This window comes from Triplophysa dalaica, chromosome 25, assembly GCF_015846415.1.
Source record: "Triplophysa dalaica isolate WHDGS20190420 chromosome 25, ASM1584641v1, whole genome shotgun sequence".
Taxonomy (NCBI): domain Eukaryota; kingdom Metazoa; phylum Chordata; class Actinopteri; order Cypriniformes; family Nemacheilidae; genus Triplophysa; species Triplophysa dalaica.
Window position 1 is genome coordinate 4,347,366 of NC_079566.1, and position 24,970 is coordinate 4,372,335.

The 24,970-nt window shown below is 43.0% G+C and overlaps 1 protein-coding gene across 1 annotated transcript in view; it reads right to left on the reverse strand.

Moving 5' to 3' along the window:
* vps52 (VPS52 subunit of GARP complex) overlaps nucleotides 1–24,954 on the reverse strand; it is a 38,697-nt gene extending 13,743 nt beyond the window's left edge. The window contains exons 1-17 of the mRNA XM_056741316.1: nucleotides 24,803–24,954; nucleotides 24,289–24,361; nucleotides 20,458–20,510; nucleotides 19,866–19,941; nucleotides 18,372–18,439; nucleotides 17,863–18,038; nucleotides 17,411–17,561; nucleotides 16,395–16,495; nucleotides 14,632–14,764; nucleotides 8,776–8,833; nucleotides 8,400–8,533; nucleotides 8,155–8,310; nucleotides 7,942–8,060; nucleotides 6,921–7,044; nucleotides 5,384–5,479; nucleotides 5,199–5,306; nucleotides 5,049–5,114 (exon numbers count right to left, since the gene is read on the reverse strand). Coding sequence (XP_056597294.1) covers nucleotides 5,049–5,114; nucleotides 5,199–5,306; nucleotides 5,384–5,479; nucleotides 6,921–7,044; nucleotides 7,942–8,060; nucleotides 8,155–8,310; nucleotides 8,400–8,533; nucleotides 8,776–8,833; nucleotides 14,632–14,764; nucleotides 16,395–16,495; nucleotides 17,411–17,561; nucleotides 17,863–18,038; nucleotides 18,372–18,439; nucleotides 19,866–19,941; nucleotides 20,458–20,510; nucleotides 24,289–24,361; nucleotides 24,803–24,937 — 1,827 coding nt within the window. The 5' untranslated portion in view covers nucleotides 24,938–24,954. The remainder of the gene's footprint in view (nucleotides 1–5,048; nucleotides 5,115–5,198; nucleotides 5,307–5,383; nucleotides 5,480–6,920; nucleotides 7,045–7,941; nucleotides 8,061–8,154; nucleotides 8,311–8,399; nucleotides 8,534–8,775; nucleotides 8,834–14,631; nucleotides 14,765–16,394; nucleotides 16,496–17,410; nucleotides 17,562–17,862; nucleotides 18,039–18,371; nucleotides 18,440–19,865; nucleotides 19,942–20,457; nucleotides 20,511–24,288; nucleotides 24,362–24,802) is intronic.
* Nucleotides 24,955–24,970: the final 16 nt, after the last annotated feature.

The window sequence follows — 24,970 nt, forward strand, 5'->3', positions numbered from 1 at the left end:
TTTAAATAAAAGCAAAACAAAACCCACTATGGGGCAAAACAGAGACTCGTACTCACAAAACAGAAAATAAATAATAAGTCCACACAAAATCCAGAGACAGGATTCTCGGGCAGGAAACACATCCAAAACGGAAAAACTGGAAAAAGGTAAATCCACAAAAGGGGTAAATCCACAAAACCTCAGGAAGGTTTACTCGGGACTAGACTCGAAGACAAGAAGTCGTTCTGCTGGGTGACTTCAACGCCCACGTGGGCAGCGACAGTGACACCTGGAGGGGCGTGATTGGGAGGAACGGCCCCCCTGATCTGAACCCGAGTGGTGTTCTGTTATTGGACTTCTGTGCTAGTAACAGTTTGGCCATAACGAACACCATGTTCAAGCATAAGGGTGTCCATCAGTGCACATGGCACCAGGACACCCTTGGCCGGAGGTCAATGATCGACTTTGTTGTTGTTTCATCTGACCTACGGCCGTATGTCTTGGACACTCGGGTGAAGAGAGGGGCGGAGCTGTCAACCGATCACCACCTGGTGGTGAGTTGGATACGATGGCGGGGGAGGAAGCTGGACAGACTCGGCAGACCCAAACGTACTGTGAGGGTCTGTTGGGAACGTTTGGCCGAATCGCCTGTCAGAGAGATCTTCAACTTCCACCTCCGGCAGAGCTTCGACCAGATCCCGAGGGAGTCTGGAGATATTGAGTCAGAGTGGACCATGTTCTCCACCTCCATTGTCAACGCAGCCACTCGGAGCTGTGGCCGTAAGGTCTCCGGTGCCTGTCGAGGCGGCAATCCCCGAACCCGGTGGTGGACACCGGAAGTAAGGGATGCCGTCAAGCTGAAGAAGGAGTCCTATCGGGCCTGGCTGGCTTGTGGGACTCCCGAGGCAGCTGACAGGTACCGACAGGCCAAGCGGACTGCAGCCCGGGTGGTTGGGGAGGCAAAAACTCGGGCCTGGGAGGAGTTCGGCGAGGCCATGGAGAAAGACTATCGGTCGGCCTCGAAGAGATTCTGGCAAACCGTCCGACGCCTCAGGAGGGGGAAGCAATGCCCCACCAACGCTGTTTACAGTGGAGGAGGGCAGCTGTTGACCTCGACCGGGGATATCATCGGGCGGTGGAAGGAATACTTCGAGGATCTCCTTAATCCCGCCGTCACGTCTTCCATTGAGGAAGTAGAGGCCGAGGGCTCAGAGGCGGACTCGCCCATCACCCGGGATGAAGTCACCGAGGTAGTCAAGAAACTCCTCGGTGGCAGGGCACCGGGGGTGGATGAGATCCGTCCTGAGTACCTCAAGTCTCTGGATGTTGTGGGGCTGTCTTGGCTGACACGCCTCTGCAGCATCGCGTGGCGGTCGGGGACAGTGCCCTTGGACTGGCAGACCGGGGTGGTGGTCCCTCTTTTTAAGAAGGGGGACCGGAGGGTGTGCTCCAACTACCGGGGGATCACACTTCTCAGCCTCCCCGGGAAAGTCTATGCCAGGGTACTGGAGAGGAGAATCCGGCCGATAGTAGAACCTCGGATCCAGGAGGAACAGTGTGGTTTCCGTCCCGGTCGTGGAACACTGGACCAGCTCTATACCCTCTTCAGGGTGCTGGAGGGTTCATGGGAGTTTGCCCAACCAATCCACATGTGTTTTGTGGATCTGGAGAAGGCATTCGACTGTGTCCCGCGCAGCATCTTGTGGAGGGTGCTCCGGGAGTATGGGATTCGGGACCCTTTGCTAAGGGCCATCCGGTCCCTCTACGACCGGAGCAGGAGCTTGGTTCGCATTGCCGGCAGTAAGTCAGACTTGTTTCCGGTGCATGTTGGACTCCGGCAGGGCTGCCCTTTGTCGCCGGTTCTGTTCATAATTTTTATGGACAGAATTTCTAGGCGCAGCCAGGGGCCGGAGGGCGTCGGGTTTGGTGACCACACGATCACATCTCTGCTCTTTGCGGATGATGTCATCGTGCTGGCCCCATCAGACCAGGACCTTCAGCATGCACTGGGACGGTTTGCAGCCGAGTGTGAAGCGGCGGGGATGAGAATCAGCACCTCCAAATCTGAGGCCATGGTTCTCAGCCGGAAAAGGGTGGCTTGCTCACTTCAGGAAGGTGGAGAGTTCCTGTCTCAAGTGGAGGAGTTCAAGTATCTGGGGGTCTTGTTCACGAGTGAGGGAAGGATGGAGCGGGAGATTGACAGACGGATCGGTGCAGCTTCTGCAGTAATGCAGTCGCTGTACCGGTCTGTCGTGGTGAAGAAGGAGCTGAGCCGCAAAGCGAAGCTCTCGATTTACCGGTCAATCTACGTTCCTACTCTCACCTATGGTCATGAGCTGTGGGTCATGACCGAAAGAACAAGATCCCGGATACAGGCGGCCGAAATGAGCTTTCTCCGCAGGGTGGCCGGGCGATCCCTTAGAGATAGGGTGAGAAGCTCGGTCACTCGGGAGGAGCTCAGAGTAGATCCGCTACTCCTCCACATCGAGAGGGGCCAGCTGAGGTGGCTCGGGCATCTTTTCCGGATGCCCCCTGGACGCCTTCCCGGTAAGGTGTTCCGGGCATGTCCCACCGGGAGAAGACCCCGGGGAAGACCTAGGACACGCTGGAGGGACTATGTCTCCCGGCTGGCCTGGGAACGCCTCGGTGTCCCCCCGGAAGAGCTGGAGGAAGTGGCTAGGGAGAGGGAAGTCTGGGCATCCCTGCTTAGACTGCTGCCCCCGCGACCCGGCCCCGGATAAGCGGTAGAAAATGGATGGATGGATGGATGGAAAATCCAGAGCAGGGATTCTCGGGCAGGAAACACATCCAAAACTGAAAAACTGGAAAAAGGTAAATCCACAAAAGGGGTAAATCCACAAAACCTCAGGAAGGTTTACTCGGGGCTAGACTCGAAGACAATACTAGAACTGATGCAATGAATCACAAACGTAACACAAACAGAGTAACATTTACAATGAACCTGCGAGGTGTGAGGGTAAAACAGAGGGACTAAATAGGGGCCAGATAACGAGGGGAGATTACACAGCAAAGGAGACGGGCAGGTGACAATACTAAACATTAATGGAAGACAGGTGACGCACACGGAGCTACACGGAAGACAGGAGGACACGCGGCGAATAATCAAAACATACCGCCACGTGTCTCCACATATAACAAAACACAAACAAGACATGGTACTTTCAAGGTCCCGTACACAAAGCATGCAAACTCGAAACATGAATGACGGAACCCTGACACCATATACATGCTGCCCCTCGGCAACATTATTAGAAAACATGGAATTAGCTTCCACTGTTACGCAGATGATACTCAGCTATATATCTCATCAAGACCAGATGATTCCTTTAAGCTATCCAAACTGGCAGAGTGCATCGAGGACATAAAACATTGGATGACTAGTAATTTCCTCCTTTTAAACTCTAGCAAAATAGAAATATTACTTATAGCACCAAAATCAAGTAAACAGAATATTTCCGACTACAGCCTGCAAATTGAAAGCTGCACTGTTACTCCAACAAATACAGTTAAAGACCTAGGCGTTATATTAGACGGCAACCTGTCATTTAAAAATCACATCTCAAATATTACAAAAACAGCCTTCTTCCACCTTAGAAATGTTGCCAAATTACAAATAGTTTATGTGTCGCAGACGCAGAAAAGCTTATTCATGCATTTGTGACCTCACGGCTTGACTATTGTAATGCTCTACTTAGTGTTTGTCCTGTATCATCAATAAACAAACTATAGTTAGTTCAGAATGCTGCTGCCAGAGTTCTTACCAGGTCAAGAAAATACGATCACATAACCCCAGTTTTATCATCACTTCACTGACTGCCCATTAAGTATCGTATTGATTTTAAAATTCTTTTAATTACTTACAAAGCCGGTTTAGCACCTACTTACTTAACCGAGCTTTTATCACGTTACAACCCATCACGCTTGCTGAGATCTCAAAACTTTGATAAAACCTAGAATAACAAAATCCACCAAAGGGGGACGAGCTTTCTCATACGTAGCACCTAAACTCTGGAATAGCCTTCCTGATACTATTCGAGGGTCAGACACACTCTCCCAATTTAAATCTAGATTAAAGACACATCTTTTCAGCCAAGCTTTCACTTAATGCATAGTTAATGAACAGCAGCTACGCTAATTATTCTCTTTATTCTCTTTCCGCCTCTGCCTCGGGATGCCCATCCCGAGGTAAGAAGAAGTTCCACCGTGTCCAGACGACCGACAGATGCCCATCCCCAATTTGAGATTACGCCAGCTACAGCTGCAGACTGACTGACCATCCCAGCTCCATCTAAGGAAATTCCACCACCAGCCAAGAGAAATATGACCATCAGACCATCCCAGCTCAGACCACTACATCCCCAACCAAGAGCAAAAGACGGACTATTTGTCTTATTAATGCTGAAGTTACAATATTTGGTATTAAATGCTAAACTAAAATCACATGTCACCAGTTTGAGTGCAGCTATGACACGTCAGAGGGGATCTGGCCCTCCCGGTTGAGCCTGGTTTCTCCCGAGGTTTTTTTCTCCATTAATCAATCATTGGAGTTTGGGTTCCTCGCCACAGCAGGGCAGTGTTGGCCTGCTCACCGGGAGACTGCATTCATTCATTTATTTATTTGTAAATAAGATATTATTATTAGAATGATCTTACTCGTTGTATAAACACCATGCACTGTGCTGTGTTTTAACTTATCTGTTTTTCCTGTTTGCCCCTGTAAAGCTGCTTTGAAACAATACACATTGTGAAAAGCGCTATATAAATAAACTTGAATTGAATTGAACATGATGACCCAAATCATCACAGACTGAGGAAACTTCACGGGGGACCTCAAGCTACTTGTTTACTTTCATCTGAAATGAGAACTTTGGACCAATAAGCAAGTCCAGTCCAGTTTTTTCTCCCTAGCCCAGGTCACTGCTGCCCAAAAAGTTCTCTTTTAGGAACGACCCAAGTGTCTAAATCCTAGTCTCAAGTCGTTTCTTTACAAGTTTTCATCACTGTAATCCTAGTAAACACACGCACACAGAGAAAAGTGTATAGAGTACCTGTGTTCTGGCCAGCAGCAGCTGCTGAAATCCCTCCACTTCTTTACTGTCATCAGCGGCTCGCTCCTACACCACACAAACACACAAACCATCACATGAACGGACATCAGCAGTGTGTTCATGAAGCACGGTTGGTGTTTTAAACGTCACCATGAGGACGCTGAGCATCATGTCATAGTTGTTGATGAGAAAGATCAGCTGGTCTCGTCTGGATGGAAATTCAGCCGCCATCTTTAACACAAAGTTCTCCACTTCGATCTGAAATCATGAATCATGTCAGATCTTTACCGAAACATGTCGGCAAAGAAACACGCGTGGTGATGTGTTCTGCTCACCTGCAGCTGTCCGAGGAGGGTGTTGGTCCTTTCATTAGGAAAGGTTTGATTGATGCTGACAATAGCAGAAGAGAACTCAGCGTATCGCCGCGTGATCTACAACACACAGGAATGAGTTCAGCTCATAAGTTCTTCTACTGGACCCCCTCACATCTCAAACCAACCTCATGTGCTCACACCCGTTCACAATATATTTCCACTCAATGAGGAAAGTAAAAAGATTAGTAAAGTCAAAAATGTTATATTTGGTAAGTCATTGGGCCTCGGCGCTATTGCTATTTTCCCGGCGGGATAAATGGCTCTTGCGCCCGGCGCAAATCTAAAATGGGTTGGTTTGAAGTAGCTTCATTATTCATAGGTGTGGTTTGGGCGTAACGTGAAATAAACCAATCAGAGCGTCATCCAACATTCCCTTTAAAAGCAGGTGCCCAAGTTCGATTATGGATTGCTATTATTATGGGGTATTTACCAGGCGCAAAAATATGAGCACGCTCAACTTAACTGGTGAGTTGAAGACTAAGGTTTTTAATGTACTTACATTATGGTAAAGGTGATTTCACAGTCTTTTTTTTTTCAGTCTTTCAGTTTTTTCAGTTTTTCAGTCGATTTTTTTTCCTGGTTCTTGGCGGACAAACCGATTTGTCAGATGTCCTTATATACATATATGTCTTGCCAAAATTGGGCAAACAGATCTAACCCTAATTACTACAATTAGCCTGAATAATTTGTAAGCTAGATTTATGCCTATTTTTTCACATCTTCGTGGCACACCACAATGATTTCCGTCATCTCATGTGTTAATATGTTTTTAGTGTAACAATTTATGATTTGCAAAAATAACTGTTGCATCTGTGTAGATTACATGGGCAAAGTGCATGCGCGTTGTGCACGCTATACTTTATGGTCAAGCATGCGCCCTTAAAATAGCATAATGAACAACGCGCAACGCGCCACTGACTTTAGACTAGTTTTCTTTCTGGTCAGTGGCGCAATTGTTTAATGGAACAGCAAAATAGCACCAGGGATTGTTTGCGCCGGAACACGCCTCCTTTTATGTGCTGAACCGCCCAGGGAGCGCAAGTTCATTCACTAGTTTAGCAACGTGCTTCTGTGGAGGGAAAAGCGCGCTTTGCGCAGGGGCAAAATAGGAATGACACATGCGTCGGTGTACAAAGTCAATTGCGCTGGGTGCAAGATAGGGCCCATTATATGTAAGTCTAACGTAAACAATAACATGCAACCATTTAATGGTTATGAACACATGTCACCAGTCACTATGGGAATTAGTTTGACTGCAATAGCCGCCTGGGTTGATTTTGATCTGCGTCTGGTGGCTGTTAATATCAAACCTTGAATTAAATATAATAATCAAAATATTTTTAAAGGGTTCTACAGACTCCACGCCATGACGCCATGGACTACTAGGGGTCCGCAGACCCCCGGTTGAGCTTTGGTTACTCCCCTGTACTGTAACGCCATGTGAAGGTGATGGATGCGCTGCTTTATATTTCATCATGTGTGTCATGTGTGTTCTCACGTAGTGCGGTCTGGTGTCCAGTACTCCCAGTTTCTGAGGATCAGTGTTTCGAATGCTCTGAATGTTCATCTCCAGAATGAGCTCGAACCTCGGCCACAATAATTCCAGCACAGCCTCCCAGTACCTGCGACACACACACATTTAGGTATGCACCGAATGTTAAGCAACCAAAAATATTCAACATGATGTGTGATATGATCAAGCAATCAGCACAAAGAGAGAGAGAGAGAGAGAGAGAGAGAGAGAGAGAGAGAGAGACACGTGCGCTTCATTAATGCAACAAACATGTCGGCCGTTATTGGAGCATTTTGAAGTATCAGAGAAAGACACAACATTGAACTGGTCTTTAGCGTTTGGTAACCTGTGTGCTTTAGACTGGAGCGAGACATTCATGCAGCGGTCACGTGCACACAGTTACTAAACAACTTGTCAAAGTAAGTTCTGTGCATCCCGGCCACGAGCCACTTAACAATCAGCTTGAAAAACTTTGCAATGTGCAAAACAATGTTCGGTATTCTGCCTTCTGCCAAGTGTTTAATTTTTATTCTGCTTCAGCCAAGAATTTTCATTTCCTACTTACTAAGTTCACTCCCGGGCCTGGTTGGAGTAGGTGGAATCACGCACGGTTTGGTTTGGAAAGGATGCAGTATGAGTTGAAACCAACTGAAAGCATGATGACATTATGCGACTGTTTATCTTCCTCCCTCAGTTCAACTGTCATGTTAAAAACATCTTTAGCGCATAGCGGTGATACGTCTGTCACAGCAGCCAAAACTACTCCAGATATTAGGTTTGTCAAACTACATAATGCAACGCTGTGTGTGTGAGAATAAGGTATGAGGATGTGCTCTCGTTGATAATGATATCATAAGCGGATCGGTCTTTGTTTATGTTTACTTCAAAGCAGTCACATCGTAATGATGGACGCATGTTGGGGTGCGGCTGGTCAAGTGCAGCGTGAGCACAGAGGGGCAGTGGGGACAAATGTCAAGAACATCTGTAAAGAAACAGAGACACTGACTTGTCGAGCGCAGGAACGTTCCTCTTGGCTGTGATGGCTCTGAAGCGCAGGATGATGTGAATGCAGAGAAACACTGCGATGCTGTCATAACCATCAGACAGGTACGTTGCCAGATTTTTCTGCAGACAGAGAAACACAGACTTTCACTCTCAAACACAGCGATTCCAGTCTCCTGCGTTTTGTTCAACGATGAACCTTCTCTCATGACTGTACCAGAAACATCCCGAGCGTTTTTCCCATGATGCTGTTGAACAGATCCAGCGCAGAGTTTCCTGCCACCATGAAGAAGTCTGACAGGAAGAGGAATTCCCGACAGCTGTTGTCCAGTAGAGCGTAATGCTGACTGCGGAAGAGAGTTTCATACGGGTACTGAAACACAGATAGAGAGAGAGAGAGAGTAAGATCACACAAATCTGACAAAGAGTTCTGATGATGCTGGATCTGAAGCCATGTCACACCCTGCAGTCTCCTCTCTGAGCGGCGTGTGGGATCAGTATCGGCCCTTCCAGCTCCACAGGACTCAAAACGGCCTCTCGCTGACCCAGAGTAAAGATAGTGTTCCTGCTCTTCAAAGATGGCTTGGAGAAGAAACCTTCACTGCAGTTAAAGAAAACATCTAGCACATCTCACAGAACAACACAACTAATGATGGCCCTGAAGCACACACGTCCATTCAGAGGTCGTCCTGGAGGGTCAGCATAGTTTAGCTCCTCAACACACACGTCGCTGAGTTTCTACTGAGCAAAGTGATATACTAATGATCTGTTTTACCTGCTTTTGATGAGGACACTAACTGAACCTCCAGGAGCGTTCAAGGGGGCTTTAAAAGGATATCTTTTTTGGCTGTGTCCTCCACCCCCATCAGGTCATCCTTTTCTGCTACATCTTCATACTGAAAGACAGAAAGAAAAATGATGTATGAAGTGATCAGAACCCTGAGGTGTTTACAGTTGAAAATTTTCATAAGGTCAGAAACTTATACTGGAAGACTTGTTAAAGGAGCGATAAACTAAGACATCAATTTTAACACCAGCTTTTGTTATATAAGAGGGAATCATATACAAGCGAACATCGCGTAAGTGTCAGAACTGGAAAGGCCCTTGTTACTGAGATGTCATCTGCTATTGACACAAGACCAAGCGAACGCCAGGTTCTGGAATGCACCTATCTATGACCACATTGATAAATTGAACACCACCTCCACAGAAGAATACCAGCGACTACTTCTCTAGCCCCGCCCACTGGTTCGTGCATGACAATTCTGAAGAAACACAGGTGGTGGAAAACCAGATAGAGCGAGCAAGAAATAAACATGCCATTAAAGATCGCAACACAGTAACTGCATAACCTTCCTTCAGATTCCGACATTAGTAATGCGTGGTTGAAATGATTTTTTAAAGACGTTCAAGCTCACGTGGGTAAAACTTTGAGCGTTTGTTCGATTCATTTCACCACAGTTCCTTTGTGAACAAGGCACAGGTCGATGCTGGGTTTTTCGAGAGACTAAAATTAAAAAGCAAAAAAAGCAATCTTATACTAGTAAAAATATTTTACCATGCGTCACTATCGCTTCGAAAGAGAGTACTTGATATGACATGACACTGTGAATCACCAGATACTGCTAGCAACCCTGTCATCTCTAGGAATCTCAGGCTATCCTTTCCGCTGGTTCAAATCTTACCTCTCTAGCAGATCCTTCAGGGTGTCATGGAGGAGTTCGCTATCCACTGCTCACCACATGATCACTGGGGTCCCTCAGGGATCGGTGCTGGGACCGCTCCTCTTCTCCATCTACATGATATCCTTGGGAACCCTCATACAGGCACATGGCTTCTCGCCTCACTGTTATGCTGATGACAGCCAGATCTACATCTCTTTTTACCCAGACGATACAATGGAAGAAAAAGAATCACCTCCAAATGAACCCTGCCAAGACAGAACTATTTGTGTTTCCGGCACACACCACGGTTCAACACGATCTCACCATCCAACTTGCCAATACCACAATCACTACTTTCAAAACAGTCAGGAACCTCGGAGTCATATTTGATGAACAGCTGTCCTTCAATGATCACATCGCAAAGACAACGCAGTCATGCCGATATGCCGTATTCAACACTAGAAAGGTTGGTGCATTTTCACAATACAAAAGAGTGCTCAGTGTTCCATCATATGAGACTACACACCAATTAAAATAAAAATTTGTTAAATAAAAAAAGGTCATACTGGGGCCCATAACCTCTGCTCTTATCGCTTCGGCTGCTGAAGATGGGCTGTTGGTGAAAGGGCTAATCCTAAAGATTACACATGTCTCTACTTACATTTTATGTTGCACTCTGTCTGAGTCACTATCCCCAGTGTTGGTCAAATATTAGCATTAGCTAATGCTAGCACTTTCACCAAGTGGACCCTCATGCCGGGGTGTTTAAACTCAGACCATTGAAAACGTGAAATTATAAATGAATACATACAGTTGTGTTCAAAATTATTCAACCCCCAATGCTGTAAATGGTTTTAGGGAATTAAGTGTACATTTGTAATTGTATCCAGAATGAAATCCTACAAGGACTTCTTAAAGAACCATATGCAACTAAAATGACATCAATTAGTTTTGTAATACAGTAGTAAATGTTTCTTTTGTGAATTCTTCATTGACATAATTATTCAACCCCTTAAAGACTACCACTCTGAAGAACAGAGGTTCAATGAAGTGTTTTCAATCAGGTATTGAAAACACCTGTGGATATCAGGGAGCAGCAATAAAGCCTAATAAGCACCAATTAAGCAGCTTTAAAATGACTGTGATACTCAGCTCCTTCTAGACATTTACTGGTGTGGTTACAAACATGGTGAGGTCAAGAGAATGGTCCAGGAAGACAAGAGAACGGTGATTACTCTTAACAGGAAGGGCAATGGCTATAAGAAGATTGCAAAGATGTTAAACATACCAAGAGACTCCATAGGAAGCATCATTCGCAAATTCAAGGCAAACTGCACTGTTGAAACGCTACCTGGTCGTGGCAGAAAGAAGATGCTGACTTCGACTGCTGTGCGCTACCTGAAGCATAGAGTGGAGAAAAGTCCCTGTCTGACTGCTGAGGAACTGAGAAAAGATTTGTCAGATGTGGGTACTGAAGTTTCTGCTCAGACAATACGGCGCACCCAGCGTAATGCATGCCTCCATTCCAGAACTCCCAGGCGCACCCCCTGCTGTCCCCAAAGAATAAGAAGAGTCGACTGCAGTATGCCAAAAGTCATGTGGACAAACCACAGAAGTTTTGGGATAGTGTTCTGTGGACTGATGAAACAAAATTAGAACTGTTTGGGCCCATGGATCAACGCTATGTTTGGAGGAGGAAGAACAAGGCCTATGAAGAAAAGAACACCTTGCCTACTGTGAAGCATGGCGGGGGATCAATCATGCTTTGGGGCTGTTTTGCTTCTGCAGGTAGTGGGAAGATTCAGCGTGTGCAAGGTACCATGAATTCTCTTCAGTACCAGGAGATATTGGATGACAATGTGATGCAGTCCGTCACAAACCTGAGGCTTGGAAGACGTTGGACCTTTCAACAGGACAATGATCCCAAGCATACCTCCAAGTCCACTAGAGCATGGTTGCAGATTAAAGGCTGGAACATTTTGAAGTGGCCATCGCAGTCACCAGACTTAAATCCGATCGAGAACCTCTGGTGGGACTTAAAGAAAGCAGTTGCAGTGCGCAAGCCTAAGAACGTGACTGAACTGGAGGCTTTTGCCCATGATGAATGGGCAAAGATACCCGTAGATCCCTGCTAGACACTTGTGTTTAAAAGCTGTTATAACTGTAAAAGGATGTTGTACTAAGTACTAAGATTGAATGTCACTTGGGGGTTGAATAAAACTGATAATGATGTGAGCTCAGAAATGACATTTGTGGTTATTTCATTATAAATGTTATGTTATATTTGTCTGACCTACACGTGCCTCTTTGATTTAATTGTAAGCAGGATGACTGAATGATCATAATCAATGTCAAACCTACCAAAACAATCCATTTCAGTGGGGGTTGAATAATTTTGAACACAACTGTATGTTCAACGATATAACCCATTTTACTTATCTATATCACTGGCTAATCTACAAAGAGGTGATCACTGGTAATGCACATTTCTTATAGATGAAAGCAGAGAGGAAGTGCTTTCATATAAATCAAAAATGTTTATATCAACCCAGTGTTTCTCATAAATCACTTTACTGCATTCATTTTTTTTCTCCATTTGGGCCAACATATAAAATATAACTTTCATGGGGAATACCTTAGACCCTACCTTTTCCAATTCTCTGCGATCTCTCGCGTTCTGTTATCGACTTGAGGGTGGCAGCAACAGCCAATCACAACGGGAGTTCCAGAAAGGAGCAGAGCCAATGGCGTTTGGTGTCACAAAGTCGCAGTGTGTCACATTTACATTTACATTTAGGCATTTGGCAAACGCTTTTATCCAAAGCGACTTTCGTTGCTTTATCCTATACATTTTACATAGGTATTTGCAATCCCCTGGGATCGAACCCACAACCTTGCGTTGTTAACTCAATGCTCTTACCACTGAGCTACAGGAAAGCCCCGTCGCCCTGTTAGTGCCAAAATTCAAAACACTTTGCGCGTGTGAAGAATCCCAACTCCCACGTGTGTAGAGTAGCACTTGCGGGTCTGGGGTTTGTCATTTCCCCTCACAAGTGTTGATTTACATGCACAGTCTTGGTTTTGTGTTAAGGGTTAGAGATTTGCCCTTTCTGGAGGTTTTTATTATATGTGCGAGCTTTTCAGTGTGCTAGCGCTGCTGTGATCTGCTTGTGGTCTTTGTTTACTCGCTCAAATGGTTTTTTTAGATTTTTTACGCCATAGACCTGACTCAATAAAATGTTTTGTTACCTTAGGACAGTGGTTCTCAAATTTTTCAAGTACCACCTTTTATAAAAATGAGTTGTTCCAAGTACCACCTAATGACCTCTATAGATAACAGATGAATTAACACTGAATGAATAGTAGAGCTGTAGACCTTTACTTGCCTCATGATGACAGACCTCGTCCTCAAATTCTAATGTGTTAGTTATAATACAAACACTTTTTTATCCAGCTGTTTAAAAAACTGAAGAACGTGTTTTTTGTGTGCTTTTCAGTTAGTCAGCAGTAATAGTGGACACAAAACACTTCTGTAATGTAATGTTAACGACGATTAAGGAGGATATATTAGCTTTGTGGGGACTTGCAGAAAGACCACAAACCGACAGAAATCTAACACAATGTATTTAAGACAGAGGATAAGTATAGATATATATATAAACATCAGAGAACAGCTGTATTTAACAAACAGATATCTTGATCAGATTATAAATGAGACGGGTGTGTTATGAGGTGGTGTTTATAGAGTCTGTCTTGTTACTTCTCTCTGAAACTCACCCTTTAATGCAGCGGCTCTTGATAATCTTTGGCAAAGCGCGCTTCCTTGATTTAAGCTCGAGCAGATGCAGACGTATGTTGAATTAGTGCTTTACAGCAATAACATCATGAATAACAAATGCGTTAAACATTTATTATGAAATAGTTTAACATGTTTGTTAAAAAGAGCTTGTCCTCTTGTGTGACAGTACAGGGGTCACCCCAGTGGACTTTATCCGTCAGACGTCTATTGACCTTTCTGTTTCTAGCTAACATGTCGACAGCAGTTAGCAAGAACTATTTGCATTATCTTCCATGAGTATGTAGTGTAACATATCGTGTTTTAATAAAAAATATAATTTCTGGTCGTCACACCAAAGGACAACATAACTTAACACTTTTACAGTGGTGAAATATTTTAACAATCTTGAGACGAAAATGTACCATGAACACGTGTGCCTCACAGGGGCTTCAGTAACATGATCTTGAATGGGGTCTCTTTAGCTAATTAATGTTGTCTGTGGATTTTCCAGAACTATAATAAGGATCTGGTGTCACACCAGAGGACATGATTTTCAGTCAAGTTCATAAACGTTTAAATTAACTGAACCATGGTTGAGACAGTCACACCACAATTTTGAGATATGGCTCAAAAAAAAAAATCTAACAACAAAGCAGTTTTATAAAACAACAGGTCCATGTAAGATAAAGATATGCTTGACCACTTACTGCATTTTAAATGATGACAATACTAATCATATTCATTTCTATCTTGTGTGACAGTGAAAATGCCATGTCATGTCAACAACACAAGTATGTTGTAAATGTGTGTTTAATTATTTTCCAAAATATAATAAAATAATTTAATATAATTCATGTATAAATTAGTTTTAACCATGGACATACTTGATAAAATGAATTATGTAATTAAAATAATTAGTAAGGGTTATGGTTAAATAATAAGTATTTTTATTAAATATGAAAAATCAGTAACAGGAGCAGAAATTAATCTGGATAAATTTTAAGTGTTTAAGTGAACTTTTTTTACGATGTAGTAAAATAACTGAATATATTTGGAAAATTTCACTCCAGGGTTTACAGTGTACTTCAGACATGAACTGAAAATGTATGCTATATACCTAATATATTTTACTGCAGCGCTGCTTTAAAACTGTTAAAAAGTGCTATCTAAACTGTAAATGCTGCGTCAGAGCAGTCCAAGATCCAAGCATGTGGGACTGTTGAAAAACTTAACACCAATCAAAGTCTCTCACCTGAACTTTCAGCAGTCTACCGCTGTATGATTTGAAGTAACTGAAGTAGATCTTGCTCATGGTGTCCACATACTCATCCCGAATCTCCTTAGCAACTGTCCTCTCATTAGCCAACAGAAACTGATAGAAGAACCTGCATATGACCATAACACACATCTATACCTTAAAAAATGTATATATAAATAACATTATAACACTTTTAGGGTTAGGGTTGATTTGTGTGTTCTGTACCTGTACTCGATTTGTGTGTTCTGTACCTGTACTCGAGTTGTGTGTTGTGTACCTAAACTTGATTTGTGTTCTGTACCTGTACTCGAGTTGTGTGTTCTGTACCTTTAGTCAGGTTATGCGTTCTGTACCTGTACTTGAGTTGTGTGTTGTGTACCTGTACTCGAGTTGTGTGATCTGTACCTGTAGTTGGGTTCTGCATTCTGTACCTGTACTCGAGTTGTGTGTTGTGTACCAGTACTCGAGTTGTGTGTTGTGTACCTGTACTCGATTTGTGTGTTCTGTACCTGTAGTCAGGTTATGCGTTCTGTACCTGTACTTGAGTTGTGTGTTGTGTACCTGTACTCGAGTTGTGTGTTCTGTACCTGTAGTCGGGTTCTGCATTCTGTACCTGTACTCGAGTTGTGTGTTGTGTACCTGTACTCGAGTTGTGTGTTCTGTACCTGTAGTCAGGTTATGCGTTCTGTACCTGTACTTGAGTTGTGTGTTGTGTACCTGTACTCGAGTTGTGTGTTCTGTACCTGTAGTCAGGTTATGCGTTCTGTACCTGTACTTGAGTTGTGTGTTGTGTACCTGTACTCGATTTGTGTGTTCTGTACCTGTACTCGAGTTGTGTGTTGTGTACCTAAACTTGATTTGTGTGTTCTGTACCTGTACTCGAGTTGTGTGTTCTGTACCTTTAGTCAGGTTATGCGTTATGTACCTGTACTCGAGTTGTGTGTTCTGTACCTGTAGTCGGGTTCTGCATTCTGTACCTGTACTCGAGTTGTGTGTTGTGTACCTGTACTTGATTTGTGTGTTCTGTACCTGTACTCGAGTTGTGTGTTGTGTACCTGTACTCGATTTGTGTGTTCTGTACCTGTAGTCAGGTTATGCGTTCTGTACCTGTACTTGAGTTGTGTGTTGTGTACCTGTACTCGAGTTGTGTGTTCTGTACCTGTAGTCGGGTTCTGCATTCTGTACCTGTACTCGAGTTGTGTGTTCTGTACCTGTAGTCAGGTTATGCGTTCTGTACCTGTACTTGAGTTGTGTGTTGTGTACCTGTACTCGATTTGTGTGTTCTGTACCTATAGTCGGGTTATGCGTTCTGTACCTGTACTTGAGTTGTGTGTTGTGTACCTGTACTCGAGTTGTGTGTTGTGTACCTGTACTCGATTTGTGTGTTCTGTACCTGTACTCGAGTTGTGTGTTCTGTACCTGTACTCGAGTTGTGTGTTCTGTACCTGTACTCGAGTTGTGTGTTCTGTACCTGTACTCGAGTTGTGTGTTCTGTACCTGTACTCGAGTTGTGTGTTCTGTACCTGTAGTCAGGTTATGCGTTCTGTACCTGTACTTGAGTTGTGTGTTGTGTACCTGTACTCGATTTGTGTGTTCTGTACCTGTAGTCAGGTTATGCGTTCTGTACCTGTACTTGAGTTGTGTGTTGTGTACCTGTACTCGAGTTGTGTGTTCTGTACCTGTATTCGGGTTCTGCATTCTGTACCTGTACTCGAGTTGTGTGTTCTGTACCTGTAGTCGGGTTATGCGTTCTGTACCTGTACTTGAGTAAGGTGTTCTGAGGGATCTGATAGTTGGTCATGGGCTTCCTGAACGAATAGATTTTCTGCAGAATGAACTCACGGATTTTCGAGACAGCCTGCGGGAAGTATCTGTGCATTAATTACCATAAAAAACATAAAACTATTAACTGTGTTTTGTCGACTAATCAACATTTCATTCCATTGAAGTATTCTGCTGTCAAACACCATGTAAGACTAATTGTCATTATATAAGCAGTTCTGTTTGGTGAAATTAGAAGGACAGAAACAACACAGTTCACCTTTAAAGACCCAGTGAAATCAAATTAAAAGTATTTTTTATTTTATTAAAAATGAGTCAGCCTTAAGGACGTCAATAAACTGAGTTGCTATTAAGCGCTGTAAAAAAAAAAAATGCATTTAGGAGATAATGGGCATGTGCGCTCAAACAAATCTAGAAATTCCATGACATCACACTACACTTCACCATTTGTCAAAGTTCTTTTCCAATCACATCCGCTTTACAATCCCAAGAGTTCCGCCCACTTCACAATGAGAGCTGATGAAGCGGCGCCTCAAATCAGCCACTTGTTTGCACATTTATTATGTCCTACATGGTGAATGACGCATTATACACAAGATGGGAGATAGGGGATTTCATGTTAGTGTCACGCCAGCAGGTACACGTGAGTGTCCTCCGATTCAGGGACACGATAGCACAGAGCGGAACATATCTGTCAATCATACGTGCAAATCTGCTAATAAAACAAAACGTATTTGAGCCGTCTCAAGTCTGCACGGAATATTTATGGTTAAGGCTCTATGGAAGAGTTCAGAAATCACAGTCTTGATCACTCACCAACGTAAATAACAAGCTTCAAATGACACATCACTGGTGTGTCATTTGTGCCACTCGATATGTATCGGGCTCTCTGCATTTTTCAGTTGATATTACGTCTACACATCAAATCATGCCTCGCGTTCCAAAGCGATTCAGTTCGTCTTTTGGTATATCTACAAAAGATTTTTCTCACTTTGATTTTGAGACGATCTACAATGTCTTGTATGTCTGAGCAGGCGAGTGTCTCTCTGAAGCTGAGCTCTTTAGCAAAGTTGATCTTGTTGTTGAGCTCATGAAGTTGCTCCAGAAACTCTTGCTCCGTGACCGGACTGTCCAAAATCACACTGCAACACAACACACAGCTCTTCTCATCAAACAGAATAGTATTGATTTGACTGTTTAAGAACAGAAGACAGACCCTTTGTCTCATTCACTGAGCATACGTGTGCACAAATCTGTGCGTGAACGTACAAATGTTTTCACATACAAATCACAAAGTCAAATTCATGTGCGTACACATGTGTTGTGAATTAGGACGAACGTTTTCATGAGAAGTTCAAATGTGTGTATGAATACGGAAAAACTACACAATAATTAGTGGAGGAGTTCCAATGTCTGGTGACAAGCAACCACTTTCAGTCTTACGAGATCATTGTGCTGGGAACGACCAGTTCATCCACCAGCTGGCTGAGCTGACTGCGGACAGCCTGTCTGTTCTTCAGTCTCATGTTCATGCTGACGGACTGCTGCTGTAGTGTCTGAATCTCACTGCTGATGGACGACAGGTCGCTCTGAAAACTGCTCAACATGCCCTCCATGCGCTAGAGAGACAAGATTACACATACATCAAATACATCTGAGAGAAATCTCGTCTCCTGTGCTTGGTGAACTACAATACTACGACTACAGAATGTCCAATATTCTCTCATTTCTAAGTGGATGTGGATAAAAGAATACATTTTAGTGTAAATCTGTCCCAAAGAACACACTGAAAATGATCATGTTATTATGCTAGTGTACTCCTCCAACTTGACAAATATATGCAGTAAATATTGAAAAGGGTATAAAGTCAAGGTAAACAAGGTAGAACGCAAATCTTCAGACAAAATCAAGTGTCCCTGAAGCTTTGTCAAGAGATAAGAGTGTAAACTCACCTCTAGGATTGAGTCACAGGCTGTGATCTGGTTGTGTAAAGAGGCAATGTTCTGACTCTCTTTAATATCTACATCAGCTGATGTCAAGGCTTCTCAATAACATGACAAGTCCTCATTCTTACTCCCGGTGGCAGTATGACAGTATGTAACACAATGTAATAGCTGTAAACCAAACCCTTTGTATTCACCTTCTTTTATCCAGTTTAAAGGTATTATAAGACTGTATAAGAGTTCTCACTCGATCCCTAATGCCTCGTTTCCACTAAGTGGTACGGTACAGTACCGTACTACTTGTTTGGGATCCTTTCGTAAGGGTACCTAGCACAATAGTACCAATAGTGACGGAACCTAATGGGTGGAGCTAGTCTTACTGCAGAACGCTGATTGGTTTACAGAGAATCGTCACTTGTGACAACGTGAGAACTTTCCATTGCAACACGTGGGCCTCTGCCATTTTTGGGTGAAAGCGAATCTGCTGTGGCAATGGCAATATCAGCTGCTTTGTTTAAAAAATAAAACATTAAACCTGAAATTCAACCTGAATGATGATAATACATGACGACAAAAGCCTTGGCTCTCTAGAAACCTTGTCAAATATCAAGCATTTCACCCCAAAATGGCAGCTGCACTGTTTTCTCTCAAAAAAGCACCATAGTTGCTCCTCTTGGTGTCTGTACTCTTTGGGGGAACTACAACATGAAGTGCCATTTACAGATTACTTTGATGAGTGATAATGACGTTTGTGGTGAGGGAGGTGGGACGAGACCCGTGAGGCGGGGCCGGTGGCGTGAGTGATGGTTGGAATCAGCTGTGCGCAAACCGGTCCCGCATATCTCACCGAGGAAATCGTGTGCATAAGAGGACGAGCGACGGGACTGTTGACGAGAGAGGACCCGGTCATATGTTTTAAGTTTGTATTTATTTTCTTGTGGCCGGCAGTCGTGAGGTGCCGGACTTCCTTGTTATTGTTTGTTTATTTTGATTAAACTTTATTTAAATGTTCGCCGGTTCCCGCGTCCTTCCTTGCTTTTATTGAACCTTTTTACAACGTCAATCACTACTCTCCGGCGTACACCAAGCCTACCTGTTGTCAGTGGAAACACAAGCCTGATAATGGTCACCCGTGACGAAGCGTACCGAACTGTACTGTGATCAACCGTAATGCTCAGTGGAAACCAGGCATATGTGCTTTTCATGAAACAGTCCTACCAGCTATAGGAATCAGGTGAATCTCCAGATACATGTCACACAAATCAAGAAAGAAACAATACTCCGCTTAAGGAAAATCTAAATGATAATAAAGCATCAACTGATCTCAAATGCACACTAACAAATAATTTACATTGTGTGGTACGTTTATGCCACATCTGTTGACATTTCTTTCATTTGTGCTGATATCAGATTTAAGTAGCAGCACTTTATTTAACTGATAAGGAAAAGCATTTCTCTTTTTTTCTTGAGATTCTAACGTGAAATGGTTTACAGTGTGGATACAGTCTTTGATCGATGCTTGTTCAATGCGCTGAAGTTCTGTCTCGACCTGTTTAGAGTACTGACGCAGGTCAACACCCTGTGCCCAGAGAAACACGTTATACACTAGTGAGGACATCAAACACACCAAACACACACACGCGCCCAAACAAAACACACACATCACACAAAACACACAAACGCGCGCACACAAAAAACACACACGCATGCAACACACACAAACACAGACACGCACGCAACACACACACACAAAACACAAACGCACACACACACACACACACACAACAAACACGCACACACGCAACACAAACACACAAAAAACACACAAGCATGCAACAAACACAGACACGCACACAACACACACACACAAAACACAAACGCACACACACACAACAAACACGCACACACGCAACACACAAAAAACACACAAGCATGCAACAAACACAGACACGCACGCAACACACACACACAAAAACAAGCAGGCACACAAATATAACACACACACACAGAACTTGCACGAACGTAACACACACACATAAAAACAAGCAGGCACACAAATACAACACACAAATGGCATACTTTACATGTATCTCACCGTCTTCAGAGCCTCCTTCACCAGATCATCCTCAAGATTTGCTTGAATGTGAACTGAGAAAAGAAAAATAAGAGATTGCTGACATCACTCATTACATAATTAAATTGTTATTAAAGATAAATCTTGCATGTCGTAGACGTGTCACTGTGCTTCTTGTCCAGTTTGCGACTGCCTTTAGAGACGTTGTGACAGAACACAGCTCGCGCTGTACGGATGACACACGCCTGGATTTATAAATGCCCAACTTTGCGTGGTATAAAGAAGATGCGAATCTGCGCAGCTCGTGCCTAGACGCACCTCACTTTTTAACCCTAGTTCAAATTATTGCAAGAACCGATCGATTCACTTCACAGAACCTCAATATGTCACCAGGAGCCGCGGGGATCACGTTTGTGTTAAATATGTGTGCTTTCAGAACTCTTGAAGGCATGGCAGCCATTTACATAAGTCTCTTTATCGTTCTGCTCAAGAAACATGGTCACCTACATCTGGGATGGCCTAAGGGGGAGTAAATAAACAGCTCATTTATTTTAGTATGAACTATCCCTTTAATAGGGGATTGTCATGCATTGGGAAAAACACTATTCCTGAATGGATGTGATGCAACTTCTCCCATATCTTTGTCAATAAACTCTTGGTAAGAATGTTTTCTTACAGTAGCCTCCTTAATCATGCTCATCGCAACTTGTTGATAGAGCTTTGGCATTTAGTTTGTACAACTGAATCAGCTGCAGCCTACATCACACGTTAGCGAGAGAAGGCAAAGCCAATCATTAAGCTACGGAGGTTGGAACTTACTGCAGAAACTGAAACTTGCCATTTGTGTCCCACAAACTGAGCTATCTTTACAGACTTGCAGTTGTTAAAGCTTTTAATTTCAATGAAATGATGCCTGGACAAATTAGCCTAGCCCTTACCCATATCCCAAATGTTAAATCAAATAAGTAAAAACACATGAAACAGACGGAAATCGGTGGTTACATGTGTAGATTCATTGTTTGGTCGAAATTATTGGTAGGGACAGTTAAGACACAAATCGAGCACAAACGAACCCCACCTGTTTGAGATGATTATTTTAAACCACATGGGGTGGAAAGTGACGTCACACCACTAAAAAAAAAAAATGTTTAAAGAGAACATAACTAGGGATTTTTAATGTTCTACTCTGGTTTCCAACAACAAGTTTATGTCCATAGAAGATGTAAAAACACTATTATTTTGTAATAATAGGCAGTTATTCTTTCCTTGCTTCTTGACTGACTCTCAAATGATTCGATCTGCGATTTATTCGACCAATCCAGTCCTTTCTGCTAGCCTAGTCTGCTGTGATTGGTCAGAGGGTCTAGTCTGATGTGATTGGTCAGAGGGTCTAGTCTGCTGTGATTGGTCAAAGGGTCTAGTCTGCTGTGATTGGTCAGAGGGTCTAGTCTGCTGTGATTGGTCAGAGGGTCTAGTCTGATATGATTTGTCAGAGGATCTAGTCTGTGTGATTGGTCATGGGGTCTAGTCAGGGTCTAGTCTGATGTGATTGGTCAGAGGGTCTAGTCTGCTGTGATTGGTCACAGGGTCTAGTCTGATGTGATTGGTCACAGGGTCTAGTCTGATGTGATTGGTCACAGGGTCTAGTCTGATGTGATTGGTCACAGGGTCTAGTCTGATGTGATTGGTCACAGGGTCTAGTCTGATGTGATTGGTCACAGGGTCTAGTCTGATGTGATTGGTCACATGGTCTAGTCTGATGTGATTGGTCACAGGGTCTAGTCTGATGTGATTGGTCAGAGGGTCTAGTCTGATGTGATTTGTCAGAGGATTTAGTCTGCTGTGATAGGTTAGATGGTCTAGTCTGCTGTGATTGGTTAGATGGTCTAGTCTGCTGTGATTGGTCAGAAGGTCTAGTCTGATGTGATTGGTCATAGGGTCTAATCTGCTGTGATTGGTCAGATGGTCTAGTCTGCTGTGATAGGTTAGATGGTCTAGTCTGCTGTGATTGGTCAGAGGGTCTAGTCTGATGTGATTGGTCATAGGGTCTAATCTGCTGTGATTGGTCAGAGGGTCTAGTCTGATGTGATTGGTCAGAGGGTCAAGTCTGCTGTGATTGGTCAGAGGGTCTAGTGTGATGTGATTTGCCAGAGGATTTAGTCTGCTGTGATAGGTTAGATGGTCTAGTCTGCTGTGATAGGTTAGATGGTCTAGTCTGCTGTGATCGGTCAGAGGGTCTAGTCTGATGTGATTGGTCATAGGGTCTAGTCTGATGTGATTGGTCAGAGGGTCTAGTCTGCTGTGAATGGTCATAGGGTCTAGTTTTCTATGATTGGGCAGATGGTCTAGTCTGCTGTGATTGGTCTACCGCGAATGAGGTTCACGAGCTACAATGTTTGGGGGAGAAGAGTGAAGCTTTGGCAGCCCTGAAAATCTGTGTATCACACCTGATTTGGATGTAAATACCCTCAAATGAAAGCTGACTGTCTGCAGTTAAAGCACACCTTGTTCGTTGCATTTGAAATCCATTGTGTGGTGTTCATAGCACACGTATGAAACAGTTTGGCAGGTGCATTAGACAGAGCCGCTTGTCCATGTGAAGTGCATTTGTCTTGTGCTTGTTCGTGTGTGAGGTTAAGTAACGGAGCACCACTATTTATTTATGTTTTGCAATTAAAACCTGTCTTCCAGCTGCATCGATTCCATTGATCTAGAGCCCTACGATCTGAATGATGTGGGAAAATATGGAAACAATTCAATTTCCTCTGTTTGTTCTGCGTGTCTGTGAGTGAATGAGCTGCTCTTAAACATGTTACAAGTGCAACACTTCTGAATTTGTCTTAATCTTACTATGCAAGGACTTGAACACATTAACTCCATCCTAAGAGTTGTTTGAAGTTTATTTTACGAGCATTTAACTGTTTGTGTGAAGCTACTGTCAAACAGCACATAAATATAGTACAAAAGAATTTTACTGTAGTTTACTCTAGTTAATACTAAAGTATACAGTGTTTTTATGGACAAATGTATTTACAGCATTGAAAATACCAAACTTAAAATTTAAAAGGGAAAAAGAATTTGTTTAAAACAAAAAATTATATTGCCATTATTTATCCATTTGTATAACTTTAATGTCCTTTGTCAGTTGCCTGTCTATTTATTTGACGACCTGCATTTTTGTTTTTTTTAAAGATGATAACAGACGTATACTTGTGCTACAACGGTGTGGCTTGTGCTACAAAACTTTAAAACTCTATAGCACTGGTGTTATCTGCAAAAAAAGTGAACATACAGTCCCGCCCGATTCACAACGGTAAGCTTATATTAATCATTTATGATTTGCATGCCCAGGTCGGGCAGTTCCTGTTTGAGTCATTACATAACTTCCGTAAACACAAAGAAGATGAATTGGCTAGTTTATCTGAAAGGATTGCAGTAGTGGCTTAGAAAACAAATATTACATTTAAATGACCAATATTTATATTATATAAAATAGCGTAAGAGAGATTTATTTTGATTGTTCGTTTTATTCTAATACTTTACTGCCAGACCATAGGGCACATTTTTATTTGTCGACTACCCATTTGTATTTGATGTACTTTATTTATTTCTTATCACATTTAAAAGGGGATCAATGGGGAGCAAAATCTGTCTGGTTATAGCAAGCATTCTTCCAAATATCTTTCTCTGTGTTCATCAGAACAAAGACATTTGTACAGATTTAGAACAACTCAATGGTGAGTTAATGATAACAGAGTTTTAATTTCTGGGTGAAATATCACTTTAAAAGCAACTGCATTACCCTAAAAGTGTCCTTAAGAAAAGGATTTGTTAAGATAATGGAGAACTTACTGTCCACCTCATCCAGAATGAACTCATCTGTTGTGAGATCCAGATCACCAAGATTCAGTGGATCAGATGATTTCTACCAACACACAAAACACACACACATGATATAAACATGCTTCACATCTGATGACAGCCGTGGGCAAACAACAGAACCGCCTGAGTGAACACACGCACACACGCACACATACACACGCACGCATGCAGGCACACGGACACGCACGCAACTCTGTACTCCAGAGTTCATGACTTCACACAGCTGTTTTATTTTCAGGTTTGGTAACACTTAATAGTATTTTTCTCCATTCAAAGAGTTTTTAATAAAAGTGTGTGCTTGTGTTTTCATTTAGGGGGTTGTTGTTGTTGTTGTGTGTGATATTTGTGATGCTTCATTCAGAAACACAAACAGTCCGAGTGTCAGCCCCCCGTGTTTATGACGTTTATCAAGATTTAAATGCGTCAATTACGTACAGTTGAATACGTTACTGATTCTGATATAAAATAAATGAAAACTCTTTACCTCATTCTGTAAATAAGCCATCGCACCAGACACATAATCAACAGAAGAATCAGCACATACAGTCTGTGCTTCCGCCATCTCGATCGTTGGACATAAAACTACAATTCCCGTCTGCATGTAGTCTAAACTATACATCCCGTCCGTATTGACTTCCCATTTATATTTAGT